We start from the raw sequence: 20,095 nt of genomic DNA on the forward strand, positions 1-20,095 counted from the left end.
AGTTGGTATTTATTGCTCTGATGTATAAAACCAGAGAGTGAGTACACTACAGACATGTTGTATTGAACCAGAGAGTGAGTACACTACAGACATGTTGTATTGAACCAGAGAGTGAGTACACTACAGACATGTTGTATTGAACCAGAGAGTGAGTACACTACAGACATGTTGTATGAAACCAGAGTGAGCACACTAGAGACATGCTGTAGGGAACCAGAGAGTGAGCGCACTAGAGACATGCTGTATGGAACCAGAGAGTGAGCGCACTAGAGACATGCTGTATGGAACCAGAGAGTGAGCGCACTAGAGACATGCTGTATGGAACCAGAGAGCGAGTACACTGGAGACATGCTGTATGAAACCAGAGAATGAGCACACTGGAGACATGCTGTATGGAACCAGAGAGTGAGTACAATAGAGACATGCTGTATGGAACCAGAGAGTGAGCACACTAGAGACATGCTGTATGGAACCAGAGAGTGAGCACACTAGAGACATGCTGCATGGAACTAGAGAGTGAGTACACTAGAGACGTGCTGTATGGAACCAGAGAGTGAGTACACTACAGACATGTTGTATTGAACCAGAGAGTGAGTACACTACAGACATGTTGTATTGAACCAGAGAGTGAGTACACTACAGACATGTTGTATTGAACCAGAGAGTGAGTACACTACAGACATGTTGTATTGAACCAGAGAGTGAGTACACTACAGACATGTTGTATGAAACCAGAGTGAGCACACTAGAGACATGCTGTACATATGAAACCAGAGAGTGAGTACACTAGAGACATGCTGTATGTAACCAGAGAGCGAGCACACTGGAGACATGCTGCATGGAACCAGAGAGTGAGCGCACTAGAGACATGCTGCATGGAACCAGAGAGTGAGCGCACTAGAGACATGCTGTAGGGAACCAGAGAGTGAGCGCACTAGAGACATGCTGTATGGAACCAGAGAGTGAGCGCACTAGAGACATGCTGTATGGAACCAGAGAGTGAGCGCACTAGAGACATGCTGTATGGAACCAGAGAGTGAGCGCACTAGAGACATGCTGTATGGAACCAGAGAGTGAGCGCACTAGAGACATGCTGTATGGAACCAGAGAGTGAGTACACTACAGACATGTTGTATTGAACCAGAGAGTGAGTACACTACAGACATGTTGTATTGAACCAGAGAGTGAGTACACTACAGACATGTTGTATTGAACCAGAGAGTGAGTACACTACAGACATGTTGTATGAAACCAGAGTGAGCACACTAGAGACATGCTGTACATATGAAACCAGAGAGTGAGCACACTAGAGACATGCTGCATGGAACTAGAGAGTGAGTACACTAGAGACGTGCTGTATGGAACCAGAGAGTGAGCACACTAGAGACATGCTGCATGGAACTAGAGAGTGAGTACACTAGAGACATGCTGTATGTAACCAGAGAGCGAGCACACTAGAGACATACAGAATTGAACCAGAGAGTGAGCGCACTAGAGACATGCTGTAGGGAACAAGAGAGTGAGTGCACTAGAGACATGCCATATAACCAGAGAGTGAGCACACTGGAGACATGCTGCATGGAACCAGAGAGTGAGCACACTAGAGACATACAGAATTGAACCAGAGAGTGAGCGCACTAGAGACATGCTGTAGGGAACCAGAGAGTGAGCGCACTAGAGACATGCTGTAGGGAACCAGAGAGTGAGCGCACTAGAGACATGCTGTAGGGAACCAGAGAGTGAGCACACTAGAGACATGCTGTATGGAACCAGAGAGTGAGCACACTAGAGACATGCTGTATGGAACCAGAGAGTGAGCACACTAGAGACATGCTGCATGGAACTAGAGAGTGAGTACACTAGAGACGTGCTGTATGGAACCAGAGAGTGAGCACACTAGAGACATGCTGCATGGAACCAGAGAGTGAGTACACTAGAGACGTGCTGTATGGAACCAGAAAGTGAGTACACGAGACATACAGAATTGAACCAGAGAGTGAGCGCACTAGAGACATGCTCTAGGGAACCAGAGAGTGAGTACACTAGAGACATGCTGTATGTAACCAGAGAGCGAGCACACTAGAGACATGCTGTAGGGAACAAGAGAGTGAGTGCACTAGAGACATGCCATATAACCAGAGAGTGAGCACACTGGAGACATGCTGCATGGAACCAAAGAGCGAGCACACGAGAGACATGCTGTATGGAACCAGAGAGTGAGCACACGAGACATACAGAATTGAACCAGAGAGTGAGCGCACTAGAGACATGCTGTAGGGAACCAGAGAGTGAGCGCACTAGAGACATGCTGTAGGGAACCAGAGAGTGAGCGCACTAGAGACATGCTGTAGGGAACCAGAGAGTGAGCGCACTAGAGACATGCTGTATGGAACCAGAGAGTGAGCGCACTAGAGACATGCTGTATGGAACCAGAGAGCGAGTACACTGGAGACATGCTGTATGAAACCAGAGAATGAGCACACTGGAGACATGCTGTATGGAACCAGAGAGTGAGTACAATAGAGACATGCTGTATGGAACCAGAGAGTGAGCACACTAGAGACATGCTGTATGGAACCAGAGAGTGAGTACACGAGACATACAGAATTGAACCAGAGAGTGAGCGCACTAGAGACATGCTCTAGGGAACCAGAGAGTGAGTACACTAGAGACATGCTGTATGTAACCAGAGAGCGAGCACACTAGAGACATGCTGTAGGGAACAAGAGAGTGAGTGCACTAGAGACATGCCATATAACCAGAGAGTGAGCACACTGGAGACATGCTGCATGGAACCAAAGAGCGAGCACACGAGAGACATGCTGTATGGAACCAGAGAGTGAGCACACGAGACATACAGAATTGAACCAGAGAGTGAGCGCACTAGAGACATGCTGTAGGGAACCAGAGAGTGAGCGCACTAGAGACATGCTGTAGGGAACCAGAGAGTGAGCGCACTAGAGACATGCTGTAGGGAACCAGAGAGTGAGCGCACTAGAGACATGCTGTAGGGAACCAGAGAGTGAGCGCACTAGAGACATGCTGTAGGGAACCAGAGAGTGAGCGCACTAGAGACATGCTGTATGGAACCAGAGAGTGAGCGCACTAGAGACATGCTGTATGGAACCAGAGAGCGAGTACACTGGAGACATGCTGTATGAAACCAGAGAATGAGCACACTGGAGACATGCTGTATGGAACCAGAGAGTGAGTACAATAGAGACATGCTGTATGGAACCAGAGAGTGAGCACACTAGAGACATGCTGTATGGAACCAGAGAGTGAGCACACTAGAGACATGCTGTATGGAACCAGAGAGTGAGCATACAAGAAATACAGAATTGAACCAGAGAGTGAGCGCACTAGAGACATGCTCTAGGGAACCAGAGAGTGAGCGCACTAGAGACATGCTGTATGGAACCAGAGAGTGAGTACAATAGAGACATGCTGTATGGAACTAGAGAGTGAGTACACTAGCGACGTGCTGTATGGAACCAGAGAGTGAGCACACTAGAGACGTGCTGTATGGAACCAGAGAGTGAGCGCACTAGAGACATGCTGTATGGAACCAGAGAGCGAGTACACTGGAGACATGCTGTATGAAACCAGAGAATGAGCACACGAGACATACAGAATTGAACCAGAGAGTGAGCGCACTAGAGACATGCTCTAGGAAACCAGAGAGTGAGCGCACTAGAGACATGCTGTATGGAACCAGAGAGTGAGCACCGAGACATACAGAATTGAACCAGAGAGTGAGCGCACTAGAGACATGCTGTATGGAACCAGAGAGTGAGTACAATAGAGACATGCTGTATGGAACCAGAGAGTGAGCGCACTAGAGACATGCTGTATGGAACCAGAGAGTGAGCACCGAGACATACAGAATTGAACCAGAGAGTGAGCGCACTAGAGACATGCTGTAGGGAACCAGAGAGTGAGCGCACTAGAGACATGCTGTATGGAACCAGAGAGTGAGCGCACTAGAGACATGCTGTATGGAACCAGAGAGCGAGTACACTGGAGACATGCTGTATGAAACCAGAGAATGAGCACACTGGAGACATGCTGTATGGAACCAGAGAGTGAGTACAATAGAGACATGCTGTATGGAACCAGAGAGTGAGCACACTAGAGACATGCTGTATGGAACCAGAGAGTGAGCACACTAGAGACATGCTGTATGGAACCAGAGAGTGAGCACACAAGACATACAGAATTGAACCAGAGAATGAACACACTAGAGACATGCTGTATGGAACCAGAGAGTGAGTACAATAGAGACATGCTGTATGGAACTAGAGAGTGAGTACACTAGCGACGTGCTGTATGGAACCAGAGAGTGAGCACACTAGAGACGTGCTGTATGGAACCAGAGAGTGAGCGCACTAGAGACATGCTGTATGGAACCAGAGAGCGAGTACACTGGAGACATGCTGTATGAAACCAGAGAATGAGCACACGAGACATACAGAATTGAACCAGAGAGTGAGCGCACTAGAGACATGCTCTAGGAAACCAGAGAGTGAGCGCACTAGAGACATGCTGTATGGAACCAGAGAGTGAGCACCGAGACATACAGAATTGAACCAGAGAGTGAGCGCACTAGAGAAATGCTGTAGGGAACCAGAGAGTGAGCGCACTAGAGACATGCTGTATGGAACCAGAGAGTGAGCGCACTAGAGACATGCTGTATGGAACCAGAGAGTGAGCACACTAGACACATGCTGCATGGAACCAGAGAGTGAGCACACTAGAGACATGCTGTAGGGAACCAGAGAGTGAGCGCACTAGAGACATGCTGTAGGGAACCAGAGAGTGAGCGCACTAGAGACATGCTCTAGGGAACCAGAGAGTGAGCGCACTAGAGACATGCTGTATGGAACCAGAGAGTGAGCGCACTAGAGACATGCTGTATGGAACCAGAGAGCGAGTACACTGGAGACATGCTGTATGAAACAAGAGAATGAGCACACTGGAGACATGCTGTATGGAACCAGAGAGCGAGTACAATAGAGACATGCTGTATGGAACCAGAGAGTGAGCACACTAGAGACATGCTGTATGGAACCAGAGAGTGAGCACACTAGAGACATGCTGTATGGAACCAGAGAGTGAGCACACGAGACATACAGAATTGAACCAGAGAGTGAGCGCACTAGAGACATGCTCTAGGGAACCAGAGAGTGAGCGCACTAGAGACATGCTCTAGGGAACCAGAGAGTGAGCGCACTAGAGACATGCTGTATGTAACCAGAGAGTGAGTACACTGGAGACATGCTGTATGGAACCAGAGAGTGAGTACAATAGAGACATGCTGTATGGAACCAGAGAGTGAGCACACTAGAGACATGCTGCATGGAACTAGAGAGTGAGTACACTAGCGACGTGCTGTATGGAACCAGAGAGTGAGCACACTAGAGACGTGCTGTATGGAACCAGAGAGTGAGCGCACTAGAGACATGCTGTATGTAACCAGAGAGTGAGTACACTGGAGACATGCTGTATGGAACCAGAGAGTGAGTACAATAGAGACATGCTGTATGGAACCAGAGAGTGAGCACACTAGAGACATGCTGCATGGAACTAGAGAGTGAGTACACTAGCGACGTGCTGTATGGAACCAGAGAGTGAGCACACTAGAGACGTGCTGTAGGGAACCAGAGAGTGAGCGCACTAGAGACATGCTCCAGGGAACCAGAGAGTGAGTGCACTAGAGACATGCTGTATGGAACCAGAGAGTGAGTACACTGGAGACATGCTGTATGGAACCAGAGAGTGAGTACAATAGAGACATGCTGTATGGAACCAGAGAGTGAGCACACTAGAGACATGCTGCATGGAACTAGAGAGTGAGTACACTAGCGACGTGCTGTATGGAACCAGAGAGTGAGCACACTAGAGACGTGCTGTATGGAACCAGAGAGTGAGCACACTAGAGACGTGCTGTATGGAACCAGAGAGTGAGCGCACTAGAGACATGCTGTATGGAACCAGAGAGCGAGTACACTGGAGACATGCTGTATGAAACCAGAGAATGAGCACACGAGACATACAGAATTGAACCAGAGAGTGAGCGCACTAGAGACATGCTGTAGGGAACCAGAGAGTGAGCGCACTAGAGACATGCTGTAGGGAACCAGAGAGTGAGCGCACTAGAGACATGCTGTAGGGAACCAGAGAGTGAGCGCACTAGAGACATGCTGTAGGGAACCAGAGAGTGAGCGCACTAGAGACATGCTGTATGGAACCAGAGAGTGAGCGCACTAGAGACATGCTGTATGGAACCAGAGAGTGAGCACACTAGAGACATGCTGTATAACCAGAGAGTGAGCACACTAGACACATGCTGCATGGAACCAGAGAGTGAACACACTAGACACATGCTGTATGGAACCAGAGTGAGCACACTGGAGACATGCTGTATGGAACCAGAGAGTGAGCACACTGGAGACATGCTGTATGGAACCAGAGAGTGAGCACACTAGAAACATGCTGTATGGAACCAGAGAGTGAGCACACTAGAAACATGCTGTATGGAACCAGAGAGTGAGCACACTAGAAACATGCTGTATGGAACCAGAGAGTGAGCACACTAGAAACATGCTGTATGGAACCAGAGAGTGAGCACACTAGAGACATGCTGCATGGAACTAGAGAGTGAGTACACTATAGACATGCTGTATGGAACCAGAGAGTGAGCACACTAGAAACATGCTGTATGGAACCAGAGAGTGAGCACACTAGAGACATGCTGTATGGAACCAGAGAGTGAGCACACTAGAGACATGCTGTATGGAACCAGAGAGTGAGCACACTAGAGACATGCTGTATGGAACCAGAGAGTGAGCACACTAGAGACATGCTGCATGGAACTAGAGAGTGAGTACACTAGAGACATGCTGTATGGAACCAGAGAGTGAGCACACTAGAAACATGCTGTATGGAACCAGAGAGTGAGCACACTAGAAACATGCTGTATGGAACCAGAGAGTGAGCACACTAGAGACATGCTGTATGGAACCTGAGAGTGAGCACACTAGAGACATGCTGTATGGAATCAGAGTGAGCGCACTAGAGACATGCTGCATGGAACCAGAGAGTGAGCGCACTAGAGACATGCTGTATGGAATCAGAGAGTGAGCGCACTAGAGACATGCTGCATGGAACCAGAGAGTGAGAACACTAGAGACATGCTGTATGGAACCAGAGAGTGAGCACACTAGAGACATGCTGTATGGAACCAGAGAGTGAGCACACTAGAGACATGCTGCATGGAACTAGAGAGTGAGTACACTATAGACATGCTGTATGGAACCAGAGAGTGAGCACACTAGAAACATGCTGTATGGAACCAGAGAGTGAGCACACTAGAAACATGCTGTATGGAACCAGAGAGTGAGCACACTAGAGACATGCTGCATGGAACCAGAGAGTGAACACACTAGAGACATGCTGTATGGAACTAGAGAGTGAGCACACTAAAGACGTGCTGTATGGAACCAGAGCACAAATCACTGTTTTTCAACAAAAATCATGTACATCTAACATTAATTATCATTGGTGACTGAATAATGTTTTTGATACATACCTGCTGCAACTAACTTGCCATCCAATTCAGCTGCTCCTAGAGCACAACGGGCAAACTTCATAGGTTCAAGCATGGTCCAGGAACCTTGGCTTTCAATGGACAGTGATCTGAGCAAACGAGGACTCTTTGATGCAGAATCAGGTAATTTCTGATGTAAAGATATCGCAACCAGTTTGTTATTCACAGTGGCCAGAGCAATGTAAGTGGTCTTGTTATCTGAAGAAGTGAAAGATAACAGTTTCCATCAAGGTGCTATGCAAGAGATTAGACATACAGTGGGCAGTGCAGAAACCATGGTAACAAATAAATGTAGCCGGTGGTATACAAGTGGGGTATTCTATGAATCCCTAGTTGTGATCAAATGAAAAACAAAGAACAATATTTCAAGTCTGAAATGAAGCTAATCAGAACATGCTTGCCTTGTTCCATTTCATTAGTTAATTATTCAAAGGTTATGCAAATTGCGAATGTACGTCTTGATGTAAATCCTAATAAATACAATTTAAACTGTCAACAGTTTTTGCTGCTAGACGCATGCTGTATTTGTGAATTTTAAGTTGTTGGACGAAGATAAAATCATGTGAAACTAACATATGGCTCCATGTTGAAGTACGCCAACAAAATGTTGTAGAAGTAGTGCAAATTGTGTTTTACATACCGTACTTCCCCAGTCATAAAAGCCCCTTCATGGGTATAAGATGACCCCCTATTTTTAGCTTTTCCACCACCAGTTCCCTGTTTTCATCACAAATTCACAAAACAGTCCTGTTTATAGTCTCTGCACTTTCCTTCAGAAGTTTGGGACAAAAACATAAATTTTTTTTGGTGTGAAAAACTGAAAATTTGGGCAAGAAAGTCTGGTGGTGATAAGGTAAGACAACGAGTTGAAGGCATCCCTCACTATGCGCACAGGTTTTTTTTTTTTTACCAGAAGTCAACAATAGTTATTTAATGGTTTTCAGAAAACTTGCACACAGAATACTGAAATTTAAGCCATGCCTTAAACAAACATACCAGAAGTCTGAGACGCAGCAATGACTCTCCAGTCTTCACACTGACTTTTCTTGTTTCTTTCTCCACTAGTCATAATCAACTGTCTTGCAGAGCCATTATTGTTGCTGTTGCTGGAATTAGTGTTCTTTCTCTTATGAGGAGTTGTCTGACGTTTGTTGTTCTGCTGCCTATATTCTTGTATTATCTCAGAATCAGAATCATAATCCAAGTCATGGATATCGACCAAGGTGTTATCAGAACTCAAAAACAAAGCGTGAGTCTATAGATGAAAAAAAAATTCAGTTAACTACTGGAACAGTAAGTTATTTGCATGACCGTTTTTGTGAAACTGAACAAAACTGAAATGTAACACTGTGAGGATGTAATATTTATAACTAGTTGCAATGACTATAAACTTTTAAATTTTCACTGCTAGAAATGTCTGCAATTTCAGGATTGCACAGCATTTGTGAAGACAACATTTTGTGAAACTTGAAAGACACTGAGACTATGTTGTTAGATCCCTTTCAACTTAAAGCAATTTACAGTACATATTGTTTGTACATACACACATGTCGCATGAAACAAGGTGAATGCAATTAGTTAAGAAATCAAACATCTTGAATCCGATCACAAAAAAATATTTGACATGTGTGATTGATTGGTACTGAAATTTCAAAGATGCGATGCAGTCTACAGGGGTGGAAATTACAAATTATTGGACTGGTTGGGGAATAAAAGAACCCATCCCAATCGATGATCACAATTATATTATTTGAAATAAATTTGTCATTCTTAGTTCATCATAAAATAACTATTTGGGCAGTTAGTAAAAATCTTTTTTTTTTTTTAACCTGTCCACAGGGACAGGCAATTGTACATTTATCTGTCCCAGCTAAAATCTGCTTGTCTGGGACGGGTGGACAGGTCTTCATGTTTATCTCTGGTCAGCATGATGCACAGAGGTTGTGTCAGTTTTCAGACAAGCACTAGAAATGATAACAAGACATATGACCGCTTATTTCTATTTTTATATAGCGAAAACATGTGCGTCAACTCTGAAACAAAAAAATGTTGTTGACTTATTTTATACTACACGTACATTTAAAAAAAAAATTGAAGCAATTGTTCATTCTGAAGTTCTATTGTTCTGTACTAGGTCAGTAGCTAGACTGGTTAGCAACAGCCTTCATTACTGAGCAACCATATTATAAAATGTAATAAAATAAATTTTAATGTTAAGCACTCATTGTTGTCAGCATGAAGGTCAAAAAGGAATAAAGAAACAAAGAATAAATCAATCCATAAAACATCTCTTGTTTCAAAACCATTAAATCAAACATTTTTTTAGGGTATGACTTGTCTTAAAGACTCATCTTATTATTACTTAATGCTGAGCACTTAGAGGTAAGATAACTTAATGGCATGTTATAATAAAAAACTTTTGACTAATCAGAATACTAAGTTCACATATCACCTGACCTTTCACAGGTCAATTTTCAATTAACTTTCGACTCTTGACCCTTGACCCCAGAAAACTAAAGACAGAGAGATAAATTGACTCACCTCTTCGGTCAAGTCCCGCAGTTTGCAGCCACTGATGACACAATCTTTGGCCCAATCAAGAACCTTATCAAACATTTGCTTATCATTCATCTCAAAATCATCAGTGCAGACAATCTCCACCTGTAATCGTGGCAACAGTAAGAACTGTTGATTCAATGCTACATCGATGATGTTCTTCTGTATGTACAGTTCCGTCTCCCGCAACAATTTGGTGTCTTTCAAGCGAGCAGCAAAAGTGTATAGTCCTGTAATGCAAGCAAGTATAAATCTCTGCTGTATATAATTAAAAATCATTAATAATAATCACTACAACTTTTCTGAATTTATTCATTAAATTCAATTATCAGTAAAAGATAAAATAATTTGAATTTTGCTATTCATATATCATGAATAGAATCAAGGAACAAATGCATGTCTGATACACATGTGTGTAGTTTGAGCACAATCAGTCCAAGCATGTGCAGGATACTGCTGGATACGGACATAATCCATAAGGGCTTGGTTTTCGAACATTGTCCAAACGTGGATATGAAAAACTTTTCATAATTTGTTGGCATAGTAAGATGGTAGGTAGTTGAGTGTTATTGTTTAGAATGGGCCCATGCCGTTTGATGAAAATGACAGAACAAAGTGTGTCCAGTTTTCAATTCATTTGTTCATTGATTGTATTTAGATAAGCATAGTTGTCTTTGTAATCCTTTCAAAGAACATTTATATCTGTTATTTTAGAAGATTATTGAGACAGGGGAGACAAAAAACATTTGTTTACATAGTGGACAGAGGCAGAATCTCTGAATTGGAATAACCCATGAGCACTTGGTGTAATCCCTGGGATTGAGTGGTTCTTTAATACTGTAATATTTAGTTCCCCAGTACCACGTGTGAGTGAAAGAAACCTGCCCACGACTATCACATGACCATCACATATAAATGTCTATATACGAGTCATTCTGTGCCCGATTTGATAGCTCCACTTACCGATGCAACTATAGTTATTCAGATGGTCCACCAAGTAATCTGTACAAACTTTCTTGATTCTATTCATACGGAAAAGTCTGGCAGCAGCGTATACATCAAAAACCTGGTCAGGAGAGATGTCAAGCCTGCAAAACACACATTAACAACCTTCATTAAAATCCTAATATTTTATTTAATATGGGACACTCACAAAAATGGCAATTGTGAAGTTAATAACAATATAAATTGCAAATGCTGACTGGGAGCTTATTTGTTTAGTAGCTGAACAAACTTCAGTTAGATTTCAATTTCCATCATATTGGATTTGTGTAATGTCATCACAAATCAATGTTTACTTGGAGTGTACCAAGAAGTAATATTATCCACAAATCAGATTTTTTCTTCACTTGTAATAAAAAATCAAAAAGCTTAGAAAGAACTCCTTTGTGCTGAGAGTATTGGAGACACATTACAAAATTAATTCAAAATTTAAGATTTGCTTTTCAAACAAGAAGCTTGGCAACTAATTTTTATCTACTATTTGAGATACACAACATGAAAACAATGTGATTCACATTATCAAAATGTATAATACAGACAGAAAATACATTTGATTTTTCCAATATGGTTTTTAGTCTAATTTATTCCAGAGCACCTCTGCGATGAATTAAATTTAAAAATGATTTTTTTAGATATCAGAAATGGTCTAGTAATAGATAATCAATATGCACGTTTATCAACATGAAACTAATCATGTCTGTGGATAACCTCAATGAACCAAATAAATTATTATACAAATTAAGCAGTTATTATGCATAGATTTAGGTCTGTATATTGTTTCAGGGTTTAAATGTGATGATTAAGCCTAACTAAATTAGTGGAAAGCTGAAAAGTAAATTATTATGCAAATTAGGCAATTATTATAGATGTATATAAACCTAAAACTAATTTGATCATCACATTGTGTTTGAGTACATATGTACCAAGATTCACTGAATTAAGATAAGTACTGTCACCGACCATCTACCGTATTTATCCGGGTAAGCGCCTATTGTGTGGACGACAACAATGAACTTCAGGACGAAGCTGTAGGGCGGCGACAGTGATAGTGACTTGGCGGTTTCGATTTTTGTGAAGGTGGCAATGAATGTACAAATAGAGATCTGAGAAGTTTTTCCATACAACTATGAACTTTCATAGTTTTTACTGTGTAAATTATTAATGATCTTGTATAACTGTTTTGTCAAAACCGTTTTCATTTGACATTCTATTCCCTGTCGCAGTTCTGGTAAAACATCTTGTATACGACACATTGTTTTGGTAACGTATTAGAAAAATATGAGCTAAATTTAGAATATGAAATTCTGCAATTTAAAAGACATTTCATATTTGATAAAATAAATGATTACCGGGTAATGACATCTTCATTCACAATTATGTAACAATATGAAGACTAATATTTTAGCTATCCATGAAGGGACTTTACTTTAGTGCTAGAATTGTTTCTGCAAAAATTTTGATGAAACATTTTTTCGGAAATTTCTATTGATTTTACATCAAATTGATGTAAATTCCCATTGGCTACAAGGGTTGATCCAACACCCCCCCCCCAAAAAAAATACTGAAAAATTATACTGTTTATTCTGTGAAAGTTGTCGAAAGTAAATATTGGTGCTCAAAGGGTTAAAAGATCATAGTATGTCAAATATTCACGGGTGAAATTGCTAGATTAATTTTTGTTTCAAAATATACTCGTGAAATAATTATACATTTTTTGCTTCATTACCTTATTTATAACCTATAACACAGAGTCAAATAATTATGTTCAATTATTAATGCTCATACCTTGAAGTGTAGGCGTAATTCACCAGGGTTTCAACAGCAGTGGGAGTGAGATTGTCGCTAACACTGACATTCAATATTGGTGTATTTCCCACATCACCTTCAGAGTTAAACAGCTCAAACAAGTAGCTGCTACAACAAGCCAAGATTGCTCGGTGAGCAGGGATTTCCTGTTTGTCACAGCTTAGCAATACGTCACAGAACTGTTTATTCTTGCGCATGGCATTGAGTTGAGCCATGGACGATGCCCATTGTGTATCATCATCAAACACAAGATTATTACCAGGATGAGAATTCATACTGATGATGATGTCAGATCTGTAATTTAAACAAAGTAATTTATTTATTCTTTAATCTCATACAGAGAAAACATACTTGACCACTACTACACGTAAACTTCTCATGCACTACTAGCATTTGTCAGCTATCATCAGTTAATTAATTGGCATTTCTGCCTTGAAGTCTTAAAGCATCTGTTACCAAGACATTCCTCCTCCACACACACACACACACTAAGAACATTTACGCCATTCAAAGCATAACAAATTTAAACGAGAGAAAAAATAAAAATAAAATGTACATTTTCAACTCTTGAAACATTAATACATTTTTAGATCAATGATCAGACCAAAGAAAAATAAGCAGCCTCTCTGCTGAGATAGCTCTTCTGTTAGCAATGCACATTTCAATTGAAGAACTGAAGATATCATTAGAAAATGAACAATATGTATAGTATCAAAGCAATCAAACTTTCTGTTTTCAACAAGAAATGTGAATTCGAAAATATCACTTTTTAGCAAAAATATTCATTAAAATTAGATAATTGAAGATATGACTTGCGTTTTTTAACAAGAAGTAGAAAATATCACTTTTTAGCAAAAATTACAAAAATATTCATTAAAATTAGAGAACTGAAGATGTCATGAAAAGGACTACCCCAAGAATCTATGATGCAAATATGAATTAATTTGGTTTAACGGTTTTCAAGAAGACAAAAATGTGAAAAGTTGATGACAGACTACGGACGCTGGACTATCATTAATACGAAGAGCTCTGCACCGCCGACAAAGTCAACAGTGTAGCTAAAACATGCAATGACAACTTGCACATAAATCAAAACAAATCCCTTTTTTTTATAATACACAATGACGAAGTGGCATATCTTATTAGCATTCACACTGTAGTCTTGATCAATGAAAACTATACATGTTTTTCTGGGAAATTAGTCTCACTGGCAGTTTCTATTCGTAATCATTTTTTTCTTTATTTTATCATTTTAATTTTGAAGCATTGTACAATGTATCACTGTAAATGATATGGCCCTCAGTAAACCAGCGTAAATCTCAAGGGATCACAATGTACAATGTATCACTGTAAATGATATGGCCCTCAGTAAACCAGCGTACATCTCAAGGGATCACAATGTACAATGTATCACTGTAAATGATATGGCCCTCAGTAAACCAGCGTACATCTCAAGGGATCACAATGTATCACTGTAAATGATATGGCCCTCAGTAAACCAGCGTACATCTCAAGGGATCACAATGTACAATGTATCACTGTAAATGATATGGCCCTCAGTAAACCAGCGTACATCTCAAGGGATCACAATGTACAATGTATCACTGTAAATGATATGGCCCTCAGTAAACCAGCGTACATCTCAAGGGATCACAATGTACAATGTATCACTGTAAATGATATGGCCCTCAGTAAACCAGCGTACATCTCAAGGGATCACAATGTACAATGTATCACTGTAAATGATATGGCCCTCAGTAAACCAGCGTACATCTCAAGGGATCACAATGTACAATGTATCACTGTAAATGATATGGCCCTCAGTAAACCAGCGTACATCTCAAGGGATCACAATGTATCACTGTAAATGATATGGCCCTCAGTAAACCAGCGTACATCTCAAGGGATCACAATGTCAATGAGAAAAATATTCGTGGGATGAACAAATATCTTTCTTTATCAAAATCAAGGAAACCTTAGAAATAACTCCTGTGTGCTAAAAGTAATTGAGGCATAAAGCACAAATAAGAAATACTGCATTTATTACCATTACTAGAAGCACATCTCACTATCATTGAAAAATGTCCTATTTTGGCAATAGATCTAAAACTGGAAATTAATGAATTAATATGCAAATTAGATGATTAATATGCACAAATGTCAACTCAAACTAAAGTGTACCTGTGCATTGTCTCAGGGCATAAATTTCATTAAAATATGTTGAGTGGTTCTTGAGGACCGACTGACTTCCATCCTATTCACAAAATATTGCTAGTGTTGTATTTGTACAGCATTTCAATGGCTAACACTCCTCACATTGTACCATTGGAAGAATACAGTTTTAGAACATCTGGTTGTAACAGATGACATTCGAATGACGTCAATAGCAAAATACTCCCTCATATATTCATGTAAAAGTTTCTATACTTTCGAATAAATAGCGATAGACACTTAAATATTTATCACATTAATCATGACTAAATCAATATTTTCCATACTCTGACTAAAGCAGATCAAACAAATGTTGAACATTTTCTGTACAGGAAATATAGATACAATGTATGTATGTATACAAGATTGGCAGTAGCACAGACATGAAAAACTGTTTTGGTACGAGTCGTGACATTTCTTGCAACTAAAATACAAGTCATTGAAAATGACACAGTCCCCGTTAAGTTTTCTTTGTGCTCATCATATTAAAGCGGAGGGGTTGTCGCGAGCGTGTCCTTGAAACTTGAGTGCCAAGTGGCGTATACAACAGATTGTTTATTTACATCAAAACACGTGTTTCGTGTCATAGTAATATGGCCAAAATAAAAACAGCCGTTATTCAGCCATCTTTGATCTGATTATGAAACACACTGATATGTATGATGTATGTGCCAAATACGAATGAAAATGGTACATAAATTGTGGAAATATAGTAGTAAGGCCAAAAAGTCAGATGGCTGTCAATCTGCCATCCTTGACCAGATTTTGAAACAAATTGTCATGGATATGCATCCTAACATGTATAAAGTACATGTATGTGCCAAATTTGAATGAAAACTGACAGAGCACGTCCAAGATACCGCATAAAAAAACAAAAACAAGATGCCTGCCAGTCGACCATCTTTGATCCATCATGGACATGTATCCTAACATGTATAATCTATGTACCAAGTTTGAATGAAAACTGACAAAGCATGTCCAAAATACAACATTTTCAAAAAACAAGATGGCTGCCAGTCGGCCATTTTGAATCGAATCGCTAAACCACTGCATGTGCATATGTCCCGCATAAAGTACTAGGCACATGCAAAGAATGAACGGAATCGGTCCAAGGGACTCTGAGATATGACTTTGGACGGACGCACGGACACACGGAGACCAAATTATAAGTACCCGTTTTCGGACTTCGTCCGAACTGGGACTAATAAGCAACAAGAAACAAAAATAGTGATCAAATGTTCATGCACGCCTTTTGTTACTTCTCAGAAACAAAATGGTAGGTGCTCAGCCATATTAAACCTTGCTATTTAAATGGTAGGTGCTCAGCCATATTAAACCTTACTATTTAAATGGTAGTTGCTCAGCCATATTAAACCTTGCTATTTAAATGGTAGGTGCTCAGCCATATTAAACCTTGCTATTTAAATGGTAGGTGCTCAGCCACATTAAACCTTACTATTTAAATGGTAGGTGCTCAGCCACATTAAACCTTACTATTTAAATGGTAGGTGCTCAGCCACATTAAACCTTACTATTTAAATGGTAGGTGCTCAGCCACATTAACCCTTACTATTTAAATGGTAGGTGCTCAGCCACATTAACCCTTACTATTTAAATGGTAGGTGCTCAGCCATATTAACCCTTACTATTTAAATGGTAGGTGCTCAGCCATATTAAACCTTACTATTTAAATGGTAGGTGCTCAGCCATATTAAACCTTACTATTTAAATGGTAGGTGCTCAGCCATATTAAACCATACTATTTAAATGGTAGGTGCTCAGCCACATTAAACCTTACTATTTAAATGGTAGGTGCTCAGCCACATTAAACCTTACTATTTAAATGGTAGGTGCTCAGCCACATTAACCCTTACTATTTAAATGGTAGGTGCTCAGCCATAATAAACCTTACTATTTAAATGGTAGGTGCTCAGCCATATTAAACCTTACTATTTAAATGGTAGGTGCTCAGCCATATTAAACCTTACTATTTAAATGGTAGGTGCTCAGCCATATTAAACCTTACTATTTAAATGGTAGGTGCTCAGCCATATTAAACCTTGCTATTTAAATGGTAGGTGCTCAGCCACATTAACCCTTACTATTTAAATGGTAGGTGCTCAGCCACATTAACCCTTACTATTTAAATGGTAGGTGCTCAGCCATATTAACCCTTACTATTTAAATGGTAGGTGCTCAGCCATATTAAACCTTACTATTTAAATGGTAGGTGCTCAGCCATATTAAACCTTACTATTTAAATGGTAGGTGCTCAGCCATATTAACCCTTACTATTTAAATGGTAGGTGCTCAGCCATATTAAACCTTACTATTTAAATGGTAGGTGCTCAGCCATATTAAACCTTACTATTTAAATGGTAGGTGCTCAGCCACATTAACCCTTACTATTTAAATGGTAGGTGCTCAGCCATATTAAACCATACTATTTAAATGGTAGGTGCTCAGCCATATTAAACCTTACTATTTAAATGGTAGGTGCTCAGCCATATTAAACCTTGCTATTTAAATGGTAGGTGCTCAGCCACATTAACCCTTACTATTTAAATGGTAGGTGCTCAGCCACATTAACCCTTACTATTTAAATGGTAGGTGCTCAGCCATATTAAACCTTACTATTTAAATGGTAGGTGCTCAGCCACATTAACCCTTACTATTTAAATGGTAGGTGCTCAGCCATATTAAACCTTGCTATTTAAATGGTAGGTGCTCAGCCATATTAACCCTTACTATTTAAATGGTAGGTGCTCAGCCACATTAAACCTTACTATTTAAATGGTAGGTGCTCAGCCATATTAAACCTTACTATTTAAATGGTAGGTGCTCAGCCATATTAAACCTTACTATTTAAATGGTAGGTGCTCAGCCATATTAAACCTTACTATTTAAATGGTAGGTGCTCAGCCATATTAACCCTTACTATTTAAATGGTAGGTGCTCAGCCATATTAAACCTTACTATTTAAATGGTAGGTGCTCAGCCATATTAACCCTTACTATTTAAATGGTAGGTGCTCAGCCATATTAAACCTTACTATTTAAATGGTAGGTGCTCAGCCATATTAAACCTTACTATTTAAATGGTAGGTGCTCAGCCATATTAAACCTTACTATTTAAATGGTAGGTGCTCAGCCATATTAACCCTTACTATTTAAATGGTAGGTGCTCAGCCATATTAAACCTTACTATTTAAATGGTAGGTGCTCAGCCACATTAAACCTTACTATTTAAATGGTAGGTGCTCAGCCATATTAAACCTTACTATTTAAATGGTAGGTGCTCAGCCACATTAAACCTTACTATTTAAATGGTAGGTGCTCAGCCATATTAACCCTTACTATTTAAATGGTAGGTGCTCAGCCATATTAAACCTTACTATTTAAATGGTAGGTGCTCAGCCACATTAACCCTTACTATTTAAATGGTAGGTGCTCAGCCATATTAAACCTTACTATTTAAATGGTAGGTGCTCAGCCACATTAAACCTTACTATTTAAATGGTAGGTGCTCAGCCATATTAAACCTTACTATTTAAATGGTAGGTGCTCAGCCATATTAAACCTTACTATTTAAATGGTAGGTGCTCAGCCATATTAAACCTTACTATTTAAATGGTAGGTGCTCAGCCATATTAAACCTTACTATTTAAATGGTAGGTGCTCAGCCATATTAAACCTTACTATTTAAATGCATTAAGCAACCCAAAATGGTAGGTGCTCAGCCATATTATACCTTACTACTTAAATGCTTTAAGCAACCCAAAATGGTAGGTGCTCAGCCATATTATACCTTACTATTTAAATGCTTTAAGCAACCCAAAATGGTAGGTGCTCAGCCATATTATACCTTACTATTTAAATGCATTAAGTAACCCAAAATGGTAGGTGCTCAGCCATATTAAACCTTGCTATTTAAATGCATTAAGCAACCCAAAATGATAGGTGCTCAGCCATATTATACCTTACTATTTAAATGCATTAAGCAACCCAAAATGGTAGGTGTTCAGCCATATTATACCTTACCATTTAAATGCATTAAGCAACCCAAAATGGTAGGTGCTCAGCCATATTAAACCTTACTATTTAAATGCATTAAGTAACCCAAAATGGTAGGTGCTCAGCCATATTAAACCTTACTATTTAAATGCATTAAGCAACCCAAAATGGTAGGTGCTCAGCCATATTATACCTTACTATTTAAATGCTTTAAGCAACCCAAAATGGTAGGTGCTCAGCCATATTAAACCTTACTATTTAAATGCATTAAGCAACCCAAAATGGTAGGTGCTCAGCCATATTAAACCTTACTATTTAAATGCATTAAGCAACCCAAAATGGTAGGTGCTCAGCCATATTAAACCTTACTTTTTAAATGGTAGGTGCTCAGCCATATTATACCTTACTATTTAAATGCATTAAGCAACCCAAAATGTATGTATGTGTCAAGTTCAAATGTCATCAAGTGAGACAAGATAAGCAGAAAATAGGACTGCATGAATAATAATGAAAATCACAAAAGCAAAAGGAAGCATTAAAATGATTAATGATAATTTTATTAACATGATTCAGATGGTATACAAAGATTCCGTTCAAATAAGATAATATAATATTTTCATATGAGTAACATTTAATTCATTAATCACATGAACCACCAGACGTATAGTATAAAGTCGATTTGAATTTATCAACTGTGGGAAGCAGTATCTGAAGGGAAGGACCGTTTTACTATGAGTGTAACACACCTAAGGAAAGGTTACTGTACTTTCCTCAAATGAATCCAGAAAAAAAATCATCCAATTATAAGCAACAAATAAACTTCACTGAGACGGTAAGGGAAACTGATAACCATGGGAACATCTTAATGATCTGTTTACTGATACTGTGGAATTTCTAA

At 39.9% G+C, this 20,095-nt stretch overlaps 1 protein-coding gene across 1 annotated transcript in view; it reads right to left on the reverse strand.

Moving 5' to 3' along the window:
- LOC100371235 (influenza virus NS1A-binding protein homolog) overlaps nt 1-20,095 on the reverse strand; it is an 89,199-nt gene that overhangs the window by 10,998 nt on the left and 58,106 nt on the right. Inside the window, exons 3-7 of the mRNA XM_085492419.1 lie at nt 12,953-13,267; nt 11,129-11,253; nt 10,151-10,395; nt 8,606-8,864; nt 7,592-7,807 (exon numbers count right to left, since the gene is read on the reverse strand). Coding sequence (XP_085348545.1) covers nt 7,592-7,807; nt 8,606-8,864; nt 10,151-10,395; nt 11,129-11,253; nt 12,953-13,248 — 1,141 coding nt within the window. The 5' untranslated portion in view covers nt 13,249-13,267. The remainder of the gene's footprint in view (nt 1-7,591; nt 7,808-8,605; nt 8,865-10,150; nt 10,396-11,128; nt 11,254-12,952; nt 13,268-20,095) is intronic.

Source organism: Saccoglossus kowalevskii, chromosome 17 (assembly GCF_978046115.1).
Source record: "Saccoglossus kowalevskii chromosome 17, keSacKowa6.1, whole genome shotgun sequence".
NCBI classification, from domain to species: Eukaryota; Metazoa; Hemichordata; class Enteropneusta; family Harrimaniidae; genus Saccoglossus; species Saccoglossus kowalevskii.